The sequence below is a fragment of the Poecilia reticulata genome, linkage group LG19 (genome assembly GCF_000633615.1).
Source record: "Poecilia reticulata strain Guanapo linkage group LG19, Guppy_female_1.0+MT, whole genome shotgun sequence".
Lineage (NCBI taxonomy): Eukaryota > Metazoa > Chordata > Actinopteri > Cyprinodontiformes > Poeciliidae > Poecilia > Poecilia reticulata.
This window is the reverse complement of record NC_024349.1, coordinates 13,157,399-13,183,551: the sequence shown is the minus strand read 5'-3', so window position 1 is coordinate 13,183,551 and position 26,153 is coordinate 13,157,399. Positions and strand designations below refer to the sequence as shown.

Genomic DNA, 26,153 nt, shown 5'->3' with positions numbered 1-26,153 from the left:
AGCGGCGTCTAGTCTTCTATTTCTATGTCCTGAACTATGACCCTTTCCCCGCCCACCTAAAAATAAACGTGTTTCACACTTGCAAGCATGGCTTCTTCGGCTAAGAGGAGAGCAGTTGGCTTGGGTGAAAATCCCGAAGAAAGTGAGAATAGCTCGGATGAGAACCCCGAGGATGATGATGAATCTGCGGAGGATGACAGCGATGAAGAAATTAATGAGGTGAAACCACAAATAACTCATYAAGTACTTAAATGGCCTCCTTAGCCTGTTAGCTGGAACCTTCCGTTTATTTACGAGGTCTGCACACGAACCTTATTTAACGTTTTACTTTTTGTTGCTTTGCTACCCGATAGTTTAGAGTACGTGAAGCGAAATTTGCTTCACATTCTTAAGTTTGTGTGTTTGCTTAGTAGATTAAACACGTAAGCTTTTGGCTATTACCAAAAGCTGTTTGTAATTTTCACCTTTTCAAATTTTTTCTTTCAGGAGGTTTTGGTGGATTTTGAGGCTCACGCTATTTCATCCAATGATTTCAACGGCATTAAGAAGCTGTTAAATCGGGTAAGAAACCGTAAATTTGTATAAAAAAATCTTTTCTGCCTTTGAGAGCTGTTATTGACGTTACTTCTGTTATGATTGGCCACAGCTCTTCCTGAAGGCTCATGTGGACGTATCAGAGATGACTGACATTATTATCCAGCAGAATCACGTTGGAAGTGTGATAAAGGTGGGTCTATCATTACATTACATGCTTTTTTTTTTATCTGACTTGCTTTGTCTCGCTTTCTGTTCACGTTGTCCCTTCGTTTGGCTGCAGCAAGCTGAAGTGCCAGAGGACAGCGATGATGATGATGATGATCCAGATGAAGTGTTTGGGTTCATCACTATGCTCAACTTGACAGAGAGAAAGGTAACATTGCAGAGATACGCAACCCTGAGTGGTTGTCCGGTGCCAAAATCAATCATTCATCTGTCCAGCAATCCAGTCACGCATCCTTCGTCTGTACATGCACATGCTGTTGAGCCAATCAATTTAAATTTTCTGTCAAATATCTGTTCACCTAATCACCCAACAAATCAAACCAACCATTCAGTCGAATCGTCCATCTGGGTCTCTGCTCTCTTTTCCTTCTCATTTCCCACMATATTTAAAGTGTGATCTGTGTAGAAATATTGTCCATAAATTCATGAGTAATGTCTGCATTTATGCTTTAAATGGGTTTTAAATCTGTGCCTGGGGAAAGATGCAACTTGGGAATTAGAAAWGCTTTGAAATCCATTTTAAATGTAAGGGGTGATGATGATTATTATTATTATTATTTCAATTTTTTTTGGCAGGGTGTGCAGTGTGTGGAGGATGTGAAGGAGCTGGTGGTGGACCAGTGTGAGAAGAACGCTCCTCACAGCGTAACGGAACAGCTCGAGAAGATCCTCAGCGACACGAGCAAACCTGTGGGTCTGCTGCTGAGCGAGCGCTTCATCAACGTACCTCCACAGATCGCCCTTCCTCTCCATAAACAGCTACAGTGGGTCCTCGGTTTTACGTCTCATCGCTTCCCGGCTCAAATATTTTACATCGGCTAATCCGGAATGCTAAAACAAAATKGATTTTTGTCTTTCAGGAAAGAAATGGCRGACGCCCAGAGGACAAACAAGCCGAGCGGGAGGTGTCACTACTGCCTGATGATCAGCAAGACGTGCAAAGAGGCAACCAAGAGCATCCCAGCCAGAGGAGAAGCTCCAAAAGAGGAGTACATGTTTATCAATGCGGAGGAGGAATTCTTTCATGAGGTACAGTCATAAATCATACAAGCTGTGGAAGATTTAAACCAGATTGGATCTACAGGTCCCAATAAATCAGAAAGAATTAGTTCATTTTAGTAGTTTTATTCAAAATGTGAAAGTAGCATAGATTGCACAGTGACATGATATATKTGAGGTGTTTATTCCTGTTAAGATTATGACTTGCAGCTGATGAAAACCAAAAATTCAGTTTGACATTAAATGCAAGTAGGAGCAGAAAGGCGAATGTTACTGCCTACATTATTGTGGGGAAGAAGGCTGACTTTTTAGGATAAGCCGTAAAAGGCCATTGCTAAATAAGRTTGTTCAAAGAGTGCTGCATCTAAGGTTAATGTAAAGTTGAGTGGAAGGACAAAGTGTGGTGGAAGGTGCACGAGTGGGAAATCAACTGTTTTTGGTCATCTGTTCATCTAGTTCAAAGTCGGCACATTAATGTAGGAGATCATACAAAATGAGACCTGATCAAGTACTGAACTATTATGCAATACTATTATGCATGGACGTATTAAAATGCTTTTTATTGGGCTTACGTAAGATTTTGATTTGTGACAAGCAGATATTGGGTTTTCATGAGCTGTAAATCAAAAGTATTAATCCCCCACCCCCTCCCAAAAAAAACAACAAAAAAACTTTACTGAATTACCAAATCTTTAAATAAAATCCAAACTCACTGACTCTGCTTTCAGCTGATTCTTAGCTTTTGTTTTACAGCAAGCCATCATAAAGTTCCACTACTCAGTAGAAGAGGATGCAGATTCCTGTCTAAGTGGCAGGTGGTCGTCTGACGACGTTCCCATGAAGCCTTTCAGGACGGTGATGGTGATTCCTATGGACAGAATGCCTGCTGTAATGGAAAAACTAAAGGAATATCTGACTGTGTGAGCCAAGACTCAGACAATCTGGGAATTATGCAAAAAGGCTGTTTAAAACCTCGGCTACCGTTGGTGGCTTCCTGATTCTAAAAACAGCTTTTGTGGCTAAAGCAATTAAAAGACTAGCTTTTTAATTCTGTCTGAATAAATTTWCTGTACAATAACTTTTAAGACTACACATAAGTTGTAATTAAGTCAAATGAAGTAAATGTATGCTTTTTATATTGAAATCCTGTTTTGTCCACTTCAACAGTTTTCAAAGAAGCTTCTTGATTACATCTTACAAAAAACAACCCTGAAATATTAAGAGCTCATTCTTGTTTTTCCATTTCAACTCCTAAGGCTGTTTGTTGATCTAAACAGAAATATAACAGCTTATGAATCTGAAATAGCTTTTGGGATACTTAGTTTTACACACAGTACTCTGGGAAAAGTAACAAATCTACATRCTGGAACTTATTCCTGATACCGTTTTCAATATGTCGGCTCTGGTCTTCCGTGAAGTGTTTACAAAAGATTTCAGGCTACAAACAACCCCTGTAGGCTCTCTGCTCCAAATAGTTTACKTGTGTAAAAAYGGCAACCCATATGCTTCAGCTCACTGAATCACACATTTGTCAGTTTGTGTTCCAGCTGCACAGCTTCTGTCAGTGTCGCTGTTTCCGTTTGTGGTTTGTTTTTGTGTGCAACGTCTGGATTCCTYGGAGTCCAACAGGACTTGCAGTATGTCTTTGCTTTCACTAGGGGGCAGATTGTAGAAGAAGTACATYGGTGCCATTTCATTGAACCTAAAACACAAAATCATATTAAAAATATACATTCCAAAAACAAATGTAGTTCAAATAAAAGAGCAAAGACAAAAACATCTGTAGGTATTTTAAGATTTTTTTTTTTGATAATGCAAACAGGAGCAATTATAAGGAGTCCTACAATGTTTTAAATAGTCTGGAATTGACTATTTAAGTCATATCCAGGTATGAAAAATTAAGGAAAAGTTTGTCCTACAAGTTTTTATAGAACAAGTCCAAAACTATTCAATAAATGTACTGGTTTTCTTAATGATTAATATTTATTTCAAGTACTTTAGAAAATCATTCCTCAACTTTAACAGTTTATCCAACAGTGTTTTGATCTCGACTTTTTGAGTAAATGAGCAATTAAAAACACAACTTCAAAACAGCTATTTTACTTTTCAGTCTCTATACGACTTCAAATTTAGAACAGGAATTCCAGTTATTCAACTACCAAAACCTTATTTTTAGGATTTTTAAAGAAATAAAATTTTGCTTCCAAGAATCTGAATTTATTCTGAGAGTGATTCAAAACTGGGCTGCAATATTACAACAGTAATCTATGTCCGATCTATGTCCTTACAACTTATTAAAAAGTAGGTTCAAGGTGAATGGTTTGTGCTCAAATGCCTGGGTTAGAAAATGCAATAAAAATAAAAGTCAGAACCTTTACTTACAATTCATATGTACATGTCTGTACTGAACTAAACTTACATTTGAGGGGAAATCTCCGACACTGTTCCCAAACTGCTTTCAGACAGGGCGTATTCGTTGAAGACAACCCACTCTGGTAGTCCCAGTTTGTGTGACTGAACTCCGTAGCCAGAGAACGGGTGCAACTGGGCCACATGGTTGTTTGTCAGAATGACATAATTCCCYGATCCGTCCACATCTCGAGCAATCTCCGCAAATAATAATAAAAAGAAAAGAGGACTATGATAAAAATGAAKGAAGCTGAGGAGTACAAAGAAATAACACTGTGCTTTTATTTCCTACCTGCATGAAGAATCCAGCCAACAGGGCTCTTTTTATGTTGTTAGTGTTTGTCTTGGTTCCAAAGGCCGGTTCAGAAATGGGAAGYTCAATTCGGTTCAGGGTGCTAGTCAGCTCTGMTCTAATAGCGTCASCGATGCTCAGAGCGGAATGATCCAGAAAATAATCTTGGCACCAAGTTTTCACATCCAAGGCTAAAACGATTTCAAAAAGTCTTTAGTACACAGCATTGACCTCTAGTTTTTCCAGTTTGCTTAGGAAAAAAAAAAAACTTTGGATTTTCATTAGCTATAATTATTTCACACATCCCTCTCTAAAGGTACTATATAATAACCTTAGGTTTGGTTTTTTCCCCAAGTTGAATTCATAATTTCAGTCAAATTCAAGAGGTGCCAAGAGGCGGTTGTTTTAAAATTTACAGCATAAAATTTAGAAATGGAACTCTATACCGAGGGCAGTATAACTTACATTGATCCTTTTGTTTTTGTTTGAAGGCATTGTAGATATTTATGAGTGTGAAGTGATCGCCGTCAGGATGTTGGAACTTTCTCAGACACTTGAACGCCTCTTTGGTCATGCTGCCAGCTGGCCGCAGGAAGCAGCTTGGCGCTGAAACACAAAGACAGACAGAAGCTCCTTAAAATGAACCGAAACTTTTTCRAGCTGCACATGCGGACTGCGCATACCCGACAGCATGGCTGTGATTGTCAGCACCTCACTAACGCAGTCAAACTCGCAGGATGCTAAGAGAGCTTTAGCCATCTGAGGATCCAGAGGGATTTCAGACATGATGATGCCAATTTCAGACAAGTTCCCATCATCGTCTAAAGCTGCGAGGTAGTCCAGATCCTCTAAGGCCTGCATGAGACCTTCTGGATCTGTCACAAATTAAACAAACATAAAAAATATATGATCTATTATTACCTCCATTTCACTTGATTCCAGTGCTGCACTAAACTAGATACATCGCGTAACTGTTAATGTATTGGTCTCATTGTATCTGTTCTGTTCACACTGGGAGTTTGGGCAAAACTCAAGACAATAGTTGGTTGCTGAGCTCTCGACTCAGCTAAACCATGGGTGGATGAACCCAAACAGATGCCCAGAACAAATTCTGCTGTGCTCTTTTAGGGAAAAAAAAGGAAAAGGCTATTTGTGAGAATCAGTTACTTAGAGATATAAATATTACACAGAATTCATTCGGATTGGCAGGATGCCTTACCTGGTCTTTCGATAAAGTGACACTGCCCAAGACCCGCTATCTCCATTCTCTTTAGGTAGAGGACAGTTGGTGTAATGTTACAGTCCAAGATCTGTGGGTAGGTTTCGGCCGTGGATAGACTCGCTTCAGGATATAGTCGGAAACATTTACCTAACAAAAGCAAGGCACATTTTGATAAAAATGTGAATTCAAACAACATGAGTCCTTAGTTTGACTAGAATTTAAGCTGGAAGAGCCACCTGCTGGTGAACACAGGTGTTTGCGCACATCTGCTTGACACTGACTGATGGGTTGAAGCACCTCAGAGAAAGCTCTTGCTCTTGGATTGTAAATCTTCATAAAGAGATTGGCAAATACAGAGTGTACCGTCAGCCCTGTAGTACTTCATTATTGAAATCTCTTGAGGTAGTAATGCTTTTACCATTTTTTTCTGGACGCCTGTGTCAATGACAAAGTTGACCGATTGCCCAGCCCACCACACGTCCTCCCGTTTATGGGTCAAAAGAAAAACCCTCTTGGAGTTTGTGGTGCCTGCTTGTTCGATCAGTAAAGGTGAGAACCCTTGCTGGCTTGGGCACAAAACGATTGGTGTGATTTGGTCCGGTCCCTCTTCCAGTCTGGAGCTCTCACTCTGAATGATACTCCAAGCTCTGCGGACATCCTTTTAGAAACATTTACATTCAATCCTTGTTGAAACAGATTTTAAGCACCAACTTTTGGCTGAACAAATAGCTCTTGGATTAACATTAAAATAAAAACCTATCTTACCTGATCTGATGCAAAAAACACAATGACATTTCCGATCTCTTTGGTAAGGTGGATCTCCTGAAGCAGTGCGAGTGCAAGGTAAAAATAGTCTTTGTTGTTCATGTTGGTATACACCACCTCAGGAGARCCAGAGACCTCCAAGTTGATGAGTGGGACACTTCCGTAGTGGCCCAGGAGCCTGTCCACCACAGCGGACATGGTGAGGATCACCACCTTGAGCTCAGGCCTCTGCAAGAGGACATTCTTGAGGAGACCCAGCAGGATGTCCGTGCTAACTGTCCTCTCGTGGGCCTGGTCTATAATAATGACTCCGTATTGTTCCAGAAAAGGGTCCGACATCATTTCTCTCAGCAACATGTCATCAGTGCAATATCTGAAAGATTAAAGATTGACAGATTTTGTTTTTCACTTTCCTTCCCATTGCCGTTTTTACACACGTTAAAACTTAGATGAATGGGGTCTCAAAATACAAATGTTGACACACCTGGCTGTCGAATTATATATAAATAATAAGTACATTAAATGTGAAGAAGTGGATACTTTTACAACGGCATTGCAAAATACCGCACCAAGTTGTTGCGCTACTGCTGCTTGTCGGGAAACTAAACAACATAACAATCAACAAACCTTAGGACAGTGTCAGAGGAGCAACAGGTCTCCAGAGGGATGGTGTAGCCCACCTCATGACCGATGTTCACGTCCATTTCATCGGCCACGTGCAGAGCAAGATCCACAGCTTGCCTTTTGTTAGCCTGTGTGCACACGACCACGCCATGCTGAAACTGGGCGGACAGGCAGAACTCTGCACACCACTGAGGAATCTGAAAGGAGATGTTCAACAAAAATAAGTTCCCACCATAAACACTGCAGTGTCTCTAATCGCATCACTTCATTTTTTTGAAGTATGGAGCATGCTTTGAGGATTATATTAAGAGCTCTTGCGTGAGCTAAACAAATAGTGGCAGAAGATCCGATAGCATTATTGTTCATGATGCAAAATTGCTTCGGCAGCATGTGGCGGCTCTAGCGGATTGGGGCTTAGCAGCAGGAGGCCCCCCCAACAAGGCAGCTGAAATTCTTTGTACAGAGTGACAAGCCAGCAGGCGGGCAGCAGATTGGGCAGCCTCTCTGTGACAACAACATCTGCTGAGCTGGGCAGATTTTGCTCACACAAACAAGGGAAGTTGAAGCTTTATGATGGCATCAAATCACGAGGAAAAGAAATACTTTCTCTTTTCCAACCAATTTGGATCGAGGATCTGGCAACCATGTGAAGGTGCACACTGAATTATGCTGAGGAGGGGGGGGGGATGATGGATGTTCTCCTGGACAACATTATGAAGAATATTCATTAACTTAGCCTTCGTAAACCTACTTAGATTTTCAGCAGCTTAAGATGTAAATTCTATGGAAACTACCTGGAAAATACATATTTCATTCCAACTTACAAAATCATCTTGGAATACCAACATTTGTATCCAATGTTCCACTTGGAAGCTGTTATTGCCCTAGTAGGGAAATATGCCTTGGAGCCAAATGAAAACCTTTTGTCCATTTGTAATTGTCTCCTTTGTTAAACTGAATGAACTGATCCACCATATTTGTTCATATCCAAGCCAGATTACTGCCAGATAATGTCCATCGGTTCATTACCGCCAGACCAGTAGAATCTAAAGAGATTCAAGAAAATATTAGAAAAAGTCTCTGACATCTATCAGTGACTGTGAGTGTATATGCCTTACCTGCGTACTGCTGCCAGATTGTGCTACTCCAGACACAATAACCAGCTGGTTGTTTTCTAGAGCATCTTCAAACCGACTCCTGACCTTCCACACCGGAAGAGCCCTTCTCTTTTCCAGTAACTCGTAGTACCGAGAGGAATAGGGCAGCCCATCGAACTGGTTTAATTCCAGATCATCTCCAAAGCCAAATGACGAACTTTCTTCCCCGCTCTCCGAGAAAATATCTGCTTCTATGGAGTTACTTTCAATCGACATGACACAGAAATAGTTCTCCGCACCATAAACAGGTTTTAAGACGAAGGGGTTCAATAACGGTTCCAGTTGTGCTGAAATTGTGCTGGTAAAGTTGCTCGCAGGGCAACCTGCTGACGGCCTGTCCGCACCGCTGAGCAATTTGGTCCCAACGTGACATCACACGTGCGCTTTATGCTGACCACTGAGAGTTATCCCGGCTTGGGTCCGTGTCATAATCTCTCCCACGTCACTCAAACACTCACGTGGAAGGTAAGAGTCATTGGATGTTTCCACCATGAAATCTGGGTTACAAAGTCGGCCTCCTACCACCTGAAGAACATTTTCAGGATTTATGTCCCAGCAAGATCTAGAGAACCTCATCCATGATTTATCTTTAGTCGCATTGATTACTGCAGCAATACCTGTGAAATAAACCTGTTGAGCTCCAAACGTACTTTTGTAAATTTTGCAGATTTGCCACGTGGGGGAGCTGTTCAGTCAATATCGTTTTCTACAGGCAAATCACAATAAATAAAAAAAAAATACCATAGGTTTATTTATTTTAATTCACCCATAACAGGAAAAACTCTTTTTCTTCTTCCAAATGACAAAAAAATATTTTTAATACAGAAACATTATGCTATGCAATCGCGAGCAAGAATGCTGACTTGAATGCCATCCAAGCCATCCTGCTGCTTAATAAAAAAAATAATAACCAGAAAAGTAAGCAGCAGGATATAGCAAAAGAACTAGCCGTTTCCTGATGGCTGTAGCCGACCTCATAATGGAAAGTGAAGTGGAAGAGGTATAAAATGGTGCCCAGGTAACACAATTGAGAAGATCGTAAAGTCCTTGATAATTTAAGGATTGTAGATATCACAAAGTGTGGCAATTGTCACAATCCTTGTGTTAAGCAAACTCCTACGCCAGAGGCATCGTAAGAAACAAAAGAAGAAAATAAAACGATCTTGATGATTATAAGGGGTTTGAGATATGAAGAAAGTAAATTTTGGCTTTAATACTTCAGCCGATGATCAAGGCATTGATGCTCTGAAAGAGTGGAGGGCACATATCAAAGACTACATGGACATGCTTTCAGCAGACTGATATTTCGGTAAAAAATGTTTTTATTGGTTTTATTTCACATTGAAATTTTCTAATAAACTGGATTTAAGACTTAATGTATGATCTTGCATAATTCTATGGAATTCTAACTTTCTAGACTTCTCAGTCCTTTACCTTCCTTTGTTTAAATATAAAAAATGTCACTATGAAATTATGGCAGACAGCATGGCTGGTTTTAAATATAGAACCTGGACAAAAGAGATAGAGAGAAAGGATGGACAGAAAGAAAGAAAAAAAGAAGAAATTCATAAGAAAGAAATAAGGAAAAAATAAGAAGGAGGAAGAAGAAAATTAAGAACCACAAGGTTGAAAGAAAGGATGGGAGTAAAGCCAACTATGAGACAATGGAATAGGCAATAAAGTTGGATTTCACCACACTTATTCTGATCAGGAATATACTGAAATCAAATTCCAGACTTTTCAGCATGTATGTGAACCCTGCTTCATGCTCTTAACATTCTTATGACTCCAGTCATAATGTGACTTGTTGTGAACACACACACACAAAGACCCAGAAACTGTCCTCTTTATTAAAAACAGCTTTACTAATGCTGCCTTTGTGGTTGAACTTGGTGAACGACACTTCAGGGTTTCTTTACATGTAAAGTATCAAACAGTCATTAGTTAAAAAAACATGTGAAAATGTGTTCACCTGTAATACAACAAACATACATACATACGTAACGTACGTTGCACATGAGCACAGAGAAAAGGCAAGTGAGTGCAGAGCAAAAAAATTACTGAAACTAAAAATAATATGCATGCAAAGTATTTTCAGTGTGCATGTAGACACATACTGAACTGCAGTCAAGTAAACAATTTCTTCATCAAGGATGATAAAACAACATGTAAATTGATTTTCTAAATAAAGTCAAAGTAAAAAAGCAAAACATAAAAAAAAAAAACTGTCCATTAACCGTCAAAGTAAAAACAGCATTTTCGAGAAAGCTGCAGCTGAACAGCTGCTGTTTACACTTGAGCAAAGTATTTAATGATTCCATGGCTAAATCGGAGTCTTTTGTGCAGAAAGGCATAGAGTCAAACTCTTACAAAAACACACATACACACACACACACACACACGCATACACACGCACGCAGACACCATGTTTCACAGGTTCTTAATTTCAACTCGTTTTAGATCAGAGTTCGCTTCTCTGGCTCTATTTAACTTTTTGTGATGCAGATGAAGAAAAAGGAGCCCAACACAATACCCTCTGATTGTAGAGTGTGCTGCAGAGCTGAGGTTGTGAAACCACTGTCGGTGTTTCTGTGGTTGTTTCAAGGCTTTCCAGATTGGCTCAAGATGCTACACAGAGCATTCCTCTTCAAGAAACCTTACAGGCATCATCAGTCATTGCAAAATACTCATTTTTAAGCTCCACATGTAGTTTAGAGAACGAAACCATAACGTCAAGAGTTCCCTTTTTTAAACTTTTTCCAGACAGACATCCACAGTGCCTTGTGAATAAAAATAAAATCATAATCCTTTAGGTTTTTCACATTTTGTCACAGTACAATATCCATCCAAAGTCTTTCACTTATCTATGACCATATACTTTTATCAATTTAATTGATATATTTTTTAATGATAGCTGAACACAAAGCAGTGCATAATTGTGAAGTGGAAGAAAAGTAAAGCGTGTTTTTCAAAATATCTGACACGAAAAAGCTGAATTCATTCGCTTCCAGGCCCCTCTGAGTCATTACTGTGTAGAATCTTCTTTTGCTCCATTTACACCTACATGTCTTTTGAGTCGCCGCTCCACCAGGTTTGCACATCTCGAGACTTTCTGCCAATTTTTGCTACGCAAATCAACTTCAACTCAGGTAGACTGGACGGAGGACATCTGTGAAAACAGTTTCTCAGCTGGATTCAGGTCTTTACTTTGACTGGGACATTCTAATTTTCTCCACAGATCTTGTACGAAGGCCCACGAGTTCAATTTCTTCATCATCTGACTTTCTTCCACACGTTCGCTGGGTCCCCCCTTCATGGCTTGTGGTGAACTAAAACGCACCATTTTACTTCTACTTCACAATGGTACAGTACTCTGGTTTGGCCATTGACATTACATACCATGAAACTGAACTTTCAGTGATAAAATAGGAAAAACCTAAAAGGTTACGGAAACTTTAAAAAGCCACTGCACATCTAAACGATTCACAGAAATGTTTTTCATACTCTTTTTTTTGTTTTTTTTCCTCCTTCAAAATACATCAGTGTAAATATAAAAAAAAAGTGAGATAAAAAAGAGCCAAAGTTGTTACTGTGTAGTAAAAGTGTCTGGCACAGTGCACTGGGTGGCAATAAATATGCAATTATAAATACTTTACATCTACCTGAGCGCAGACTTGTAGCACCATTCAGAGGCGGAGCACTAAAAGGGACACAGCAAATCTCATGGTTCACAACTCAAAGGTGCCTCTGTCATTTTTTTTTTTTCATGTGGGGTTCTCAGAGTTTTCATAGTGCAATTTTGTTTTTTAAATTTGTTTCTGTTTAAAAAAAAAGAAAGAAAGAAAGAAAGAAACTGTCCCCTGTGGCCAAAGTCTCAGCTGCTGTATCTGACGTTGGCGATGATGCAAGGCTTTGGTAGCGTCGGAGGATGCTTGGGACTTGGCCTACAGATGAAAAAAAAAAAGAAATGAAAAGGAGATATGTGAGATTTATCAACTAAAGCTGTGCTTTCGCATATGTATAATCCATGTAAAATCCAACCTTGGAAAAAAGAACGGTGAAAAAGTATTATTGAAAAGCTCTAAAGTATTACGAAATTCACATCCGTAATGAGTTGAGGTGTGCATGGTGAAAGAAAGCTGCTCACTTGTTGGGGTGTGGTACGGGGCGTGCAGGTCTGGAGGCACCGGGTGTCGCTGCAGGGCCGCGCACAACAGAGGACCCTCGGACTAAAGTACTGCTCTGGACACCAGATGGACTCCGCGCCAGCCGGGAGGTCCTCGGGTCAGCAGGCAGAGGCTTCTGAGGAGGGCTAGGCTTCTCGAGCTCCTGCTCGAGGAAAGAGAAAATAATAGCTGAGGATTGCCACCAGAGGGCACTCATAAACAGATGCTTACGGCATGTGTGATTTTTTTTTCTTTTTCTTTTTCTCCTCCTCTCCTTTCAGACACCTTGGCACACTTATCAGGCAACATATGATGAGAGGAGGCATCATGTGGTTTTAATCTTTTTTGGAAAAACTGAGGTCAGGATCTTAGCAGACTTCCATGCGTCTCCTCCTCCTTGGCTTCGCCAACGACAACGATAGCTCAACACTCCACGCAGACAGCAAATCCTCCAAACGCAGTAAACAAGACCAGCTTCGCTTGAGCTCCGTCCAAAAATATTTTTCAACTGCCAACAACCAAATGAATTGCTGTTAAGTGAAATGAGCGACTCTGATAAAGTGATTAGGTGCCTGCAAATTCTTCTGCAGCCTCAGCAAAACGCAACTGACCCCAAACTGCAAAAATCATGTGTGGAAGCAGAGCCTTAGTGCCCCCCAGCAGAGAGCTTTCACTAGTGTTTTATGTCTTCTGTCAACATGCTGGAGCTGCCAAACAGCTGCCAAAGATACTGTCAGGGAAAGTCTTCTGCCAAAAGGAATCGCTTTCACGTTTTGACATCGACGAGGAGCAGCTGAGGGGGGTTCTACTTCCGAAATGCAAAATCCTGCCAAAGAGCTGCTGCACGGCACCTGCTGAACAGGTGTGAGGAAATCGAGAAGCTGTGTAAAACTAAATGCCGACGTTGTAAAATGGACACAGAAATAAAAGCGGCGCCGTGGCGTAAAGCAATGCAAACGTGTGAATGTGAGCTGCATTTAATGACGACACCGATTTACAGAAGAGATGTGTAAAAAAAAAAAAAAAAAAAGACTTAATTTAAATGAGCCTTTTTAATAAGCGCTAAAGAAAATGCAGTTACCACTCGCAACGGCGGTGACAAAAAATGTTTGGCGTCACTGAGTCAGTGGTGCGACTTACGTATTTATGTTATTCAGGTTTTTAATTTTTTTAAGGAAGACAGGAAATGATTAGAAGAAGACGCTGTCGTGGGTATCAGTTGACATACTCTTGCAGAACTTTGTCAATTTTTTAGAGAATATGAATGACAAAACAAAAAAAACCCTGTTTCTGTCACTCTCGGTTATTGGCAAATAACTTTTCAAAGCGTACCATTAAGAGAAACTACCAGAATCACCCTGGTCAAAAGCTTACGTGAATAATATGTATCGTTCCCCTTTGTTATCAAGAACAGCAAAAATTGTTTTGTGGCAATTTTGCATGAGACACTATTTTCTCAGACGGTGCAGTGCGTTATTCTTCTTGGCATCAAGCCAAGAAGATAGACTGTAAATTCTCAGTCTATCTTTTATGAACTACAAATGTGAGACAAACAACTGACAAATTAATACTGTCATCAGGATACTGACAACAGCACTTCAGTTCCTGCCAGGTTTTTTTTTCAGCTGTGGCCACAGGTCAACGTTTCCTTGTGTCTTGGAAAAACTCTCCAGTTGGAATATCATTACGTCTGCAGAATTATATGTCAATGGAATTTATGTATACATTGTTTCCCCCTTTTCTATTATTTTTTTCTTCTTTTTTTTTTGACTCCGAACAATTTTCCTGGCAGTTACGACTGTGAAATGTAGTGTTTGGTCTACCTGACTGTGGCTTATTTTCAATAAAGTCCCTCATTTTCCACTTCTTGGTTGTAGTTTGAATAAATAAATAAAATGGTGGACAACTCAAGTTTGTCTTGGAGGAAACTAAGAAAGCAAGTAATCTTTGGGTGAACAAGTCCATAGCATCCATTAGAGACAATCTTTAGTTACTGAGGCAAAAATGAGACACGTGTTAAAGCATCATTATCCCCATTGTTAAATATTGTGCAGGATCTGTGACGCCATGATCGGGGTCTATGATCTCAATATTGCATTCATTCATGTAAGATTTTCATCTTACATCAAGTGCTTGTTTTCACTTCCATTTTGATATAAAAAAAAAATAACTGAAAAAGCATTTTGAAGCTAGAATGTGACAATTCCATCTGTAAATGTAGTTTTGAGCAATAAGGTGAAACTTATTGGTCACGAAACAAATTCACAAAAAACAAGCCCGTCACTTTTCCTGCTTTCCTCCCGAGACCTGAAAATGTCTTATTTTGTGAGCAAATTAGCAGGAGGAAAGAAAAAAAAGAGCCACTTTTTCAGCTCAGCACACTCCTGGGAACTGAGCCTTGGCCGGTGAATGGAAATCATCAAAAAATACATTTTTATGCAATTTAGGAAGTGAAAAGCTAATTATCCTCGGCAGCTTGACAAAAAACATTCTTACATGTGGACAGAAAAACAATTTTCTAGAGCTCAAACACCTATTACTGCAGCTTAAATTATGTGAATAAAGATACATTGTCCCTAATAGACACATTTTCAACAAGGTACAAAAAGGTAAGAAAAAATAAAACGGATGCAGTTGAAATGTAGTAGAAAAGTTAGGAATGTTCAGGGCCTTTCAAAAGCTCTTATGCTCATCATCCTTTTCTGATCTTGTCACAAAATTAAATGCATTTCACTGGAATTTTGTGATATAGACTGAGACAATGTAGTGCATTACTGAGAACTCGGCCCATTTTGCTCTGATACCCCAAAATAAAATAATGTAAAAGTAATATTCAGCCAACATGTGGAAGAGGGCCCTTTTGGTCTAATGCAAGGGTTCTCAGAATCTGCACACCATCCCGTATCGTGTTTTTTTTTTTTATTCCTCTTTCCAGTCACGCTCCAATGTGTTGATTTATCACAATAACACACATTAAAGTTTGTGACTGTCACATGAAAAATGTGGAAGTTCAAGGGGCACGAGCGCCTTTGCAAAGCATCATAAACTAGGTAGTTGGAGAAGAAGAATTTTTTTTCGTTGCAGAATGAAGGAGACTGAACTCCAGGAATCAACAACTTTCTCTTTTAGCCTGAGAGKCAAAGCACTAAACTCCCTGGAATGGCTGCAGCAGCAGGTTTACAGCCCTCTGATATTTTTGTCAGATTTGCTCCCTTCCTTCGCAGCATGTCTGCTTCCATTTTTATAATTTTACCTGCCGGTTTTCGTGTAGCAGGATTGACGTTCTTCATTTTTCTTAGATTGCTCGTAGCCGTTAACGAGCCGCTGCTTTTGTAGGAAAACAAAAGCGCCGCGAAAACAACCGGCATCGAAACGCCAGCCCTGAAGATGTGGTTAACGCCGTCGTTTCCCCTGGGTAGGTGTTACCGGGGTAAGAGCACTCCAGATGCAGCAGGGAAGCTACGGTAACATTATGGCACCGAATGTTTCCGACTGAGCAAGCAGGAAATTCACTCACCATGACCATCCTGCAGGAGTTATGGTGTGACACGCTGCGAAACGACGTCGCCCTCGGTGCCACGTGGATGTGAGGCAGAGGGGCCCGGTGGGGCGGAGGCGCCGGGGGCCTCGGCTGCCTGGGCCCAGGGGTGAGGGACAACGTGAGAGACAGGGGGACCGGGTGGCTGAGGTGAACTGGAGGGCACTGGGGGAGTCTGTGCAGACTGTGGGACGGGTAGGGAGCCGACGGGGGCGCTGCATCCGACGCCCGCTGAGGAGACTGCAGAAAAGATGAGTGTGGAAAAGTTAAACCATCTGATCCCCTTCAGAATCAATCAAGTTCTCCTCCTCTTCCTCCTCCTCCTCCTCCTCTTCCGGACGCTGTCAAGGACGTACGAATCAATCATGTAAATCCGTCACCGGTAACTAGTTTAAGACGAAACTTTCCCAGAAGCCCGCAGTTCTGGGCTAATTCCTGAACGCACACAGCTAAACAGACCACACCAAGAGAGATTGGAGATCAGGTACGGCCATGATATAAGTCTGTTTCATATTTAGACCCAGCCAGATGTGAGCAGCTAAAACACACCAAGGCACTCCTTCCTTTCACAAGTGGAAAATGACCTCACCTGCACTGTGCTGACTTCAAACAGCCTTACATCTTTTCTCCTCTCACTAAATAAAAAACACATGCTGCCAACTGCCCTGCTAGAGTATGAGCACCCCTTGAACCTTTTCACTTCTTCTCAACATGGCAACCACAAGCTTTAATGCATTTTTTGGGGGGGGAAGAAGGGGGAGCGTGGATTTTATTTGATACACCAACAAAAAGTATTGAACGATCGTGGAAGCCAAAGAAAACGAGACACGGTCCCCCCCGAATAAGAAACGAAACACGAAAATGACGGAGACTGTATACAAATACCTGCCGCACTTTTTAGGATTTTTAAGGTTAAAAGGATTTCCAAACCGATGTGTTGGTATTTCAGATAAAACTCTAGCTAAACATGACAACTTTTGATAATACAGGGACAAACTAAAATAGAAAGAAAACTTCGCATCGGACCCAAAGCATGGAAGCACATATTACAACACAAGTGTCTGCTCTAACCTAACATCTTAGGCTTTGCTCTTGAGCAACCTCTACATCCATCAGATCACTTCCTGTTAGCACCGGGGCGATAATGGAGCGGTCAAAGCGCGCAGCGAAGCAGCCACAAGAGTCATTACAGCAGAGAACGTGGCCTCTGACTCACAATTATTAGCAACAAAATGACTTTAAGGTGTCAACTGAGCAACTCGACATCCTTCACACGCAGATAAATCAATTTCTCTCTGAGCAGGCAGCTGCTAATGACAAGAAATGCATTTGCGTGTCCTAGCCCCCCCGCCCCCCCGTTCGCTCACCACCACACTCCATTATCACTGCCTCCTCCGTACATCCACGTTCAGTGGGATGACTTAATTGGATTTGAACGAGCTGCCGTTTGTGTGAAAACAACACATCAATTCAGCGGAGGATGATTTGTGGGAGCCGCTGCAACGTCGGCAGAAAACCGACGCGCTAATCCTCCGCTTTGTTCAGACGGATACAGTAGGGATGCTGTTTGCGCATTGTTTAGGGGGTTTGGTAGATGAAGATGTCACCTTGAAGATGGTGGCACTGTGGGGCAGAGGTGGGGCCGGTCGGGTTGGAGAAGACGGGTGATGCTTTGGAGCCGGCGGTCCGTTGACTGGAGCGCTTTCTGATCTGCCACACAAATTGGAAAATAAGGAGCCCGTTTTATCAATCCGACTTCACTTTACAGAATACAGTTAAAGCAAATATTCTCTTCAGGGTTTCTATACATTTAGGAGGGAAGGACTGAAGGAAGAAAGGATGGAAAGAAGGAAAAAAAGACAGAAGGAAAGAAGCAATAAAAAGGAAAAAAGAGAGAAAGATGGTTAAAAACAAATAAAAAAGAAAGAAAGATAGAAAGATAGTTGCAAAAGAAGGACAGACAGAAAGAAGGAAAGGAGGAAATAGAGAAAGAAAGTGGAGGAAAAAAGCAATAGGGCAAATTATATAGGAGAATAAAAAGGAAGGTAGAAAAAAGAAGGAAGGTAAGATCAAAAAGAAGGAAAAAGGAGAATGAAAGATGGAAACAAAAGGAATGAAGTAACAAAGAAAGGAAGTACGGAAGAACAGATGGATGTTTAGACAGTAGCAAAGGAAAACATTTTTCTGAAACTTATCCAGACCTGGGAAAATACTTAAACCATATTCCATACTTTTCCAGACTGCCCTGGAAGCCTGGATATCAGTTTGGAAAACATTCCAACTCTTATTTTTAAACATTTTAGACAACGTGTCGATAAATGACTGAATTATAACCTGAGCTTCTCCATTTGATCCTTTTTGCTGGTGAACAGGAGGCCAATCAGGGTTTTCCGCTTGACGCAGACGATCAGAGCTGCTACCAGCACGGTGAGGAGAGCCATCAGGATGCCCACGGCCAGATTCCTGCTGTCTGCTCATAAAAACAAACATATGGAAGTAACAGGAACTTAAACATGTCAAGCTAATATTTCAGCAGTTTCGACTGTCGGTGTTTTTTGCTGTGGGCGTATTTTCTGCAGACAATGTAGGATCTGGGATGTTTTAAAACTTCATGGAATTTATTTTCCTCCTTAAACACTTCCACGCTGGTGCCAGCTGTTTTTGGATTTAGGTTGGATTTGAGGTGAAAACACAGCAGAGCTTTTTTTTTCTCTTTTTTTTTACAATTCCCAGCGTGGCAAATTAATGTTCCCTTTTTTCCCCCATTTTCAAGCACTTAGTAACTAAAAGGTGCCATGATCTCATAAAGAAAGTAACCAATGTCCAAAGCAAAACTTTCAAGATTTCTGAAGCCAGAATAACTGTTGCTCGAGACCAATTTAAAAGCTACAAGAAAGTCAAACTGCCTGGAAGCAAAATGTAAATAAGTACGAGATGCACTGGGAAACAGGCAGGTGAATTGCCAGTCAGCATCTCCAAAAAAAAAAATCTGATCATCTTCCATAACCTCTACCATGTTGTAATGACCACATCCTTGTGAAGGTGCAGGAGGCGTCCTCCGGTTGAACGCGAATGCTTCCCTTCACCTACAAATGAATATAAACTGGAGCAGTTTCACTGCTGCAGATGCTTCAGTGTTTATTACTGGGATCGTGCCTAACCAGTCGGTTCCAAACAGATACAGTCCAGGACTTTATAAGAACACAAGACGTAGATTTTACCTGCCAGCCTGATGGGGCCGCTGTCCACACTTCCTCCAAAACCTGCCTTGTCACAGAAGGGAGGAGCCCAGTGAGCCTCGCAGTGACAGTTTTTGTTGCTATTGCACACCTGCAGAGCATGAAAAACACATGTGGAGATTAGTAGGTTTTAAAGGTGTGTTTTGACAATATGACATTAGCTACAAAGCTACACCTTGTAAACGATGAAAGAGAAGAAATCAGCTGATCAGGGTTTGGCTGGTAAAAACCATTTCTGGGTTTTTTTTTATGTCTGACTTGACTGTGCTTTTTTTATTATTGTTTTAAAGGACAACGGTACAAAAAAAAAGAGAAAAATAAATACATATGTGCTGATACTGTGGTAAAGGTAGCAGTTTTAAATCCATTAGAACACAAAAGATTAACAGAATTATTACCATTATTCTTAAAGTGCATGTTGGTTGACATTTGTTACACTTAAATTTTGTTGTACAAGAAAAAAAACATAATTTTTCAGCATTCAAAGCGCTCATCAGAGCTGATCGAAGGAATTCTGACACATTCCAATCTCTGGGGGACTTATTTGTGCAATTCCATCAACCTATAAAATTGATAAAAATCGGCTACAAACATCACTTAGATCTTTTGGAGAACTGCTGGTTTTGGTTCTTATGAAGGCTGCTACCTAATTTTAATGATAAATATGAAATACATTCCGGCAAAATAAAAATCCGTTTTACATCTGTAAGATGTAAGCATAAATTCCACATTGGGTGGAATTTATGCTTACATCTTACATCTTGCTGCATTCCTAGCTGCAGCTGCAAACTGCAGCTAGGAATGCTTAAAACCCTTCAGAAACTTACAAAAGCTGAATTCAAGAAAGAAAAAAAAAAGTATTTTCTAGTTGTTCCGACTCAGGTGCACTTTGTGGTGCCTTGAGCAAATCAAATCAAGGCGAGTTGGTACGAGAAACACAGCGCAGCATTTCTCTGACACCACATTTTTACAGTCTCACCCTCTTATCTCCCCCCGTCCTGCTCAGTGCAGGAGGGAGAAACTCCAGAAGGATTCCCTGCCTGGGTAATCTGAAACAGGTGAGGTATTCTCTTTCCAGCAACATCTTGATCTAATCTCTGCATGCAGGGGTGCCCTCTCTCCTAGAGAAACCCACATCCTTTTGTTTCAGTATGTTAAACATTCCTTGAGGTTTTATGCGTCTTTACTGGAACTGCACAAACAAGTACGACCCCTGTAATAACTGGCGATGTTTCATTTTACGAGGCAATCAAAACCATTTGTTCTGGAGATGTAACGAAGGGAATGAGTGCAGCAGTCACGGCCGAAGCCCCGGGGAGCTGTTGAGAGACTTTATCTTGTAGTACCTACTTTTTGAATCTCGCCACCTAATCTATCGGCCATCAGAAACTTTGCAGCGTTGAGCCAAAAAAAGAAAGAAGGTTCCCGCAAGGGAAAAGACGAGGAACACAAACACATCAAGCAGCTCCTCAAACTGGTGGATACATTAACTGGACTTATGTTAGTTCATTCACGATTTTAAGAAAGCATTCAAACTCAGTCCACTGAAGGAGATTAGAAGAAAAGATGACAAGCGACGTCCCATATGCTGAAGGGTTGTCTAAGAAACAAAGATTGGGTATGTTCAGGTACATTTCAAGCCCCACAATTAACAGAAGTTTAGTATTCATTGGAATACGAGTATATTATTTCTATATTGGAGAAAGAAAAAGGTTGCTACACAAAAACTATAGGCCAATCCAAAAGATACTTTGGAGGACAGCAAAGAGGACATTTTGGACAGGGAGGATAAACAGTTTGAGAGAAGAGTGGAATAAGCCATTTACGTTAAATTTGAAAATCCAACACTGAGGAAGGAAGTGGCTTCAGGTTCCATGTGTTGTTAATGGCTCTATTAAGAGAGACTGCTCCAACTAAAACGTAGAACCTTATTACTTCCAACCATGCTGAGAACCGAAGCCTTCTTTGGATAAAAAGGTGAAACGTTTTCATGAAACAAGAAGAAATCCAATTGGGTTCGACTTAAGCAGCTAGGAACGAACACTGCGAATGTGCACCTGCTCACTTTGTGTTTGCTTACCACAAAAAAAATGCSTTCAAATGTGAAAAGCTCAAGAGGTATGAAACGAGAACGTTGTAAGAATGTCAAATCTGAGATCCAAAAACCCATGGCAAGCCTGGCTTAAAGTGAAACTCGTGGAATTGTGTCCCAAATAAAATCTGGCCAAAATAATTCAAAACGCAGTTTAGGACGAGAGTGACAGCCTGGGCGTATGATGAATGGCGCATAGAGCTGAACATAAATGAGATCATTACGCCTAACTGATTGAACCTTTCAGCATTTTAAGTGATTTATTGCCAAGCGTTGTGTTTGTTCCCTAATAAATACACAATGGGCTGCATTTTGAACAAACTGCAGCTTAAGCTTCTTTGAGGAATAAATGGGGTATTAAACGGGTTTAGATCTGTTCGAGACGGCTTTTTGCAGCCGAACGAGGATGAGGAAAGGTGCTGCACTTACCCCTCGACCGSTGCACTTGGCTGCACACTCGTGCACACTAAAAACGCTGACGTTCTGGCACCGACGATTCAGACACATCTGAAGCAGACAAAGACATTAAATATTGACAGCCTGGGCTCAAACGGCAGAGCAGTAAAAAAAAAAAAAAAAGAGAAAAGAAAAGAATCTAAATCTTTTAATCTTTTAAAGGGAAGAGGCACATCCAGCTCACCATTTCTTTTCATTTCCCCTCCACAGCTCTAAATCAGAACAGCATTAAATATAATTATGCTACCAGTGGAAATACATCATAGTTGATTGTTAAAGGCACCGCGCCCAAAGTTAACTGTCTAAATGTGAAGATGAGCAGCAGCCGGCACTGAGAGAAATGGCAGAAGAAGGTCGATGCCCTTTTTAAAAAAAAAAAAAAAAAATGGGTGGAGGTTTACAGTGAAGTAAATTAGACTAAATGGAGCAACTGAATCAGTGAAGTGACCACTGGCTGAATTGATGACCGTTGGGAGAAGGCAAATCGAGTGAATAATGGGTCGTCAATTAAGTGTGTGAGCTTAAGCAAGTCCAAAATGACAATAAAGCACACCCTGAAAAATGTCTAATACAKTAAGTCATGGCCTTTGGCTCATCATTCATTATTCCACTGCTATTCCCAGCATATAGGTAATGCAATTATGTTTTGCTTTTACACAAATAATTTTGAGTTACAGATACAATGTGAAGAAATCATCTTTAGAGTCTTGGGTAAAAAAATATATATAGAAAGAAAAGGATACATTTGTCCATTAATCTTTGGAAACTTATGTTTAGCTTAGAAACACACATCAGCATGTATCCTAAAGCTTGTACATGTCAGTATAAAAATTTACATCGTCATTGAAGTGTCCTTATATTACCTATTTCAGCTTAGTTTAGTTCAAAGAAATMTCTGGACAATGACGATCTAACCCAGTGTGACTCCAAGGAGAGTRTAGAAAACCTCAGGGGAGGCACCAACCTTGAACAGAAGCTGCCTACATGTTTTRTAAATGTGMGAAAAAATAAAATGTAACATAAATCGGAGAAAAATTTAAATTGCGGAAAACTCAGGCACTGATTTTYAACATACTTTGGGGAAGAAATACATTGAATTTKACCAACATTTACACCAAAAGTGAATGGAAGAAAGCAGTATTGTTWAACTTCTGCCTCAGCTTTGATAAAACTGAGGCAGGAATGGTAGGAATCTTGTTTTTTTTCTGTAATACATTTCGTCTGACACTTTAGACTTTCCAATTTATTTTTTTTATTCTTTCAGTTAAATTGCATCCACACTTCTTATTACCAATTGGTAAGAAGTTTTTGTTCTCAAAATTACTGGATGAACTACCTTAAATTCCACCATCATGTACTGCAGAGTGGCATGTGTATCTTAGCAGACTGTGTTGGATGTGATGTGATAAAAACTCACCATTCCGTCTCCGCACTTGGTCCCCGTCAGGACCAGGCCTGGATCAGGCATGTCATCGCCCAAGTAGACGTGCGTACCTCGGCACAATATCCTTCCACCTTCCTGCAGGGGAATATTCGTTTCGATGGAAACAGCGTTTGTGCCGATAACCGGGCGGTTTGCTCCACCTTGACACTGGATTTTTCCACATTTTGCATCTCTGCATGCATGCCAATCAAAAGAAAGAAAGAAAAATAGTCAAGAAACAGAAACAAATGTCTTTGTCTAACCCAGTTTAAATTAAAGAGTTATTTGTTCTCTTTCTACTATGGCTAGTCAAGTAAAAACTTTTTTGTTTTTTTTTGCATTTTCTTCAAATGGGATGTATTTTATTATGAATTTATGTGACACATCAGAGCAAAGTAGTGCATAAACYTGAAGTAGAAGGAACATTTCAAATGATTTTCTAAATCTTTTACAAATAAAGATCTAAAAAGCGAAATGACGTGCATTTGGATTTATCCGCCTGAGTCAATGATCTGCAGTAGTGTCACATGTAAAACATATTCTCTTGCTCTAAAACTATTTGAATGTTTTTTTTTATAAAACTACAACGCATTTACGCATTTGTATGTTCCTTTTAACATCGTTAATGAGTCTCTGCACAATTTAGTCGATTACCACTCATAAGAGCCTGATTACATAGTTTTAATTTGACTATAATTCATAATAGTTGATCTTATTTTTATTTTAATAATAGTAAATATTAAAGATGTTGTTTTGCTATAATTTTGTGAATGATATAAAGGTAATATAAAATGTATTAGAGTATTTGATAGTATAAAAAGCTTGGGGCAAAACACAGAGCCTGGCAGTCCAGAGCCTGTTATTCCAATCCCCCCCAAAATTTTATCATTTAGTAAGGTAATAAATCCAATAACATGCCTCCATTACCATATCCACCAAATGGTTTCATCAGCAATCTGTGCTCAGTAGTGTCAAAAGCTTGTAAAAAACAACAACAGTTCCACTGCAAAGGCGTGATTACTGATTGCCTTTGGGATATTTTTAATGTTACTGCCATTGAGGTGGAGCTGGTAGCGTTAAATTCACACCGTCAGTCAAAAAAACCAAGCTGCTTTTTTTTTCTTTCTAAAAATCACCAATGTTTCACTAGAAGAGCCTTTCTAAGAAGTCGGAAAACTGAGAAATAAAGATATTGAGATGTTTGTGTTTAGCGAACGTTTGGTAGATTCGATTCTAAACTGCGATATTCAAAAAATCTGTTTCCCCCGTGTGTACAGCTAATTATTTGGTGCAGTGTTGGATCATTCTGAATATCAAAACGTAAAGGCACTCTTTGATTTCTACAGGAACATCATCTCTCACCGTGCTTCACATTTTGCAAAGGAGCCCTTTGAATCCTTGCCACAGTTGCCATAAGGGTCCCCTGCTGAGTTGACCCTTTCAAAGCAGATCCCTGGAGCTGGCTTTGCTCCTGACAGACGCAATAAAAAAAGAAAAGAAAAAAAACCCTTTGAGAGCTCGTATCAATTTTTGAGCTTTTAACAGTCAAACCAGGCCAGTAAGGAGGCCTTCCACCATCCTACGCACACATACCTTGGCCCCACAGCGTGATACACTGCTGCTCGTGGGTCTGGCAAATGCCGTTGTAACAGTAGCCGTCAACGTTGAGGCAGGAGTGGCCGTCGTGCAGGTAGACGTTGGCGGGGCAGTGGGGGCTGCCGCCTGTGCAGAACTCGGGCAGATCGCAGGAGTTGCTGGGTTCACGGCACGGCGTTCCTGCCGGCTTCAGCTGCACTCGGAGGTAGGAAACAAGCGAGACRAAGWCGCACAGCTCAAACAAAGCAACGAGCTCCTGATTATGATCAACTAAATTGGATTAAATATATTCGGTTTTATGTTGTTTTACAGAATGCCGTTTGTCAGAAACACAAATTACCTGACAGTCCTGGCAACAGTGCCCATGCGCACAGACAGCATCGCCTTTCAGAGTGCAGGTAGTAGCGTTGCAGCAGGGATTCATGCATTCCTTTAAACCAAATGAAACATGATGAAAAATTAGGGAAACGCAGGTAAGTATTGATAGGGCAATAAAAATGAAACGGGCAGAGAACAGGAGGCAGCAATATCTGGTTTAATACTTCAGTCTATACTTCCTACTACTTTTAACGTCTTTTACAAGAGGAAAAAATAAATAAAAAGTCAAAATCAACCGTAGAAAAGGTATGCAGAAAATCCATGGAAACATAAAAGAATGATATATCATTCGCTAGAGCAACACTGATGTTAAATAAATGATTACTACTTCTAAAATATTAAGAAATTCAAGAACATTTCTTTACAATTCATCCTCTATGCAGGTGGTGTCGCGCTCGAGACGGGAAGGAGTTCTTCAAGCCGCAGCATATTTTCCACAGATAGCATTTTTAAAAATGCCCTGCTTGTACGTGAAACACGCAGCAGTTCATTTATTTTTGACAGAAAATATAATTAATAAAGATAACACATGAACGCATTCCTTTCTGCGGTGCAAAGAGAAATGGAGCACATCTGTATCGTACCCCGTCATGCAACATCTTCCAATGTTCTGAGGAGGAACATCTGTTCCAAGATGGATGTTGTTGTGACCCGTACGCCGGAGATATCAGCAACTCGCCGTCTCCCAATGCCTTAATTACTGCAAAACTATTCATGCTCCTTAAACTTGTTTTTTTTTTTTTTACATTTTGTCTCATTAAAACCTCAAACTTCTGTGTTAATTAATAGGATTTTATGTGGCAGATAAAGGAGCTGAAGTGGAGGAAAAATCGGGCATGGTTTTAGATTTTTTTCTTTTTAACCAAATAAAAATCTGAAAATTGTGGCGTACATTTGTATTAAATACTATTWCAATAAAAATACTCCTACCTGGATCTTAATGACTAAACAAATGACCTTCTTACAAACTTGAATGTACAAATTTATGGATTGGTTTGAACCATGTACAATTTATAATGAGCCATTGCATAAAAA

General features: G+C 40.3%; 3 protein-coding genes across 5 annotated transcripts in view; 1 reads left to right on the top strand and 2 right to left on the bottom strand.

The window, feature by feature from the left end:
* The first annotated feature begins 6 nt into the window (after window positions 1-6).
* bccip (BRCA2 and CDKN1A interacting protein) lies at window positions 7-2,809 on the top strand. The gene is made up of 7 exons (XM_008437122.1): window positions 7-219; window positions 487-561; window positions 647-727; window positions 818-910; window positions 1,339-1,526; window positions 1,623-1,791; window positions 2,515-2,809. The coding sequence occupies exons 1-7, from the start codon at window positions 88-90 to the stop codon at window positions 2,683-2,685; spliced, it is 909 nt and encodes a 302-aa protein (XP_008435344.1). The 5' UTR covers window positions 7-87; the 3' UTR covers window positions 2,686-2,809.
* Window positions 2,759-8,661, bottom strand: dhx32a (DEAH (Asp-Glu-Ala-His) box polypeptide 32a). 2 transcript variants are annotated; one of them, XM_008437123.2, is made up of 11 exons: window positions 8,192-8,660; window positions 7,077-7,270; window positions 6,450-6,822; window positions 6,103-6,342; window positions 5,921-6,014; window positions 5,682-5,831; window positions 5,146-5,337; window positions 4,928-5,068; window positions 4,463-4,653; window positions 4,181-4,368; window positions 2,759-3,463 (listed from the first exon to the last, which is right to left on the bottom strand). In XM_008437123.2, exons 1-11 carry the CDS (start codon window positions 8,444-8,446, stop codon window positions 3,274-3,276), a joined length of 2,208 nt encoding a protein of 735 aa, XP_008435345.1. In that variant the 5' UTR covers window positions 8,447-8,660; the 3' UTR covers window positions 2,759-3,273. The 2 variants fall into 2 exon arrangements, with proteins under 2 accessions (XP_008435345.1, XP_008435346.1); XM_008437124.2 differs by lacking the exon at window positions 5,146-5,337 and having other exon boundaries at window positions 8,192-8,661.
* Window positions 8,662-10,059: 1,398 nt separating this feature from the next.
* The window catches only part of adam12a (ADAM metallopeptidase domain 12a), a 120,199-nt gene continuing 104,105 nt past the window's right edge, over window positions 10,060-26,153 (bottom strand). Inside the window, exons 13-23 of one of the 2 annotated variants that reach the window (XM_008437119.2) lie at window positions 25,081-25,170; window positions 24,738-24,933; window positions 24,507-24,615; window positions 23,139-23,337; window positions 21,695-21,772; window positions 19,156-19,264; window positions 18,269-18,404; window positions 17,542-17,644; window positions 15,914-16,174; window positions 12,378-12,559; window positions 10,060-12,174 (exon numbers count right to left, since the gene is read on the bottom strand). In XM_008437119.2, the coding sequence (XP_008435341.1) occupies window positions 12,105-12,174; window positions 12,378-12,559; window positions 15,914-16,174; window positions 17,542-17,644; window positions 18,269-18,404; window positions 19,156-19,264; window positions 21,695-21,772; window positions 23,139-23,337; window positions 24,507-24,615; window positions 24,738-24,933; window positions 25,081-25,170 (1,533 nt within the window). In that variant the 3' untranslated portion in view covers window positions 10,060-12,104. The remainder of the gene's footprint in view (window positions 12,175-12,377; window positions 12,560-15,913; window positions 16,175-17,541; window positions 17,645-18,268; window positions 18,405-19,155; window positions 19,265-21,694; window positions 21,773-23,138; window positions 23,338-24,506; window positions 24,616-24,737; window positions 24,934-25,080; window positions 25,171-26,153) is intronic. The other variant, XM_008437120.2, reaches the window with a different exon arrangement.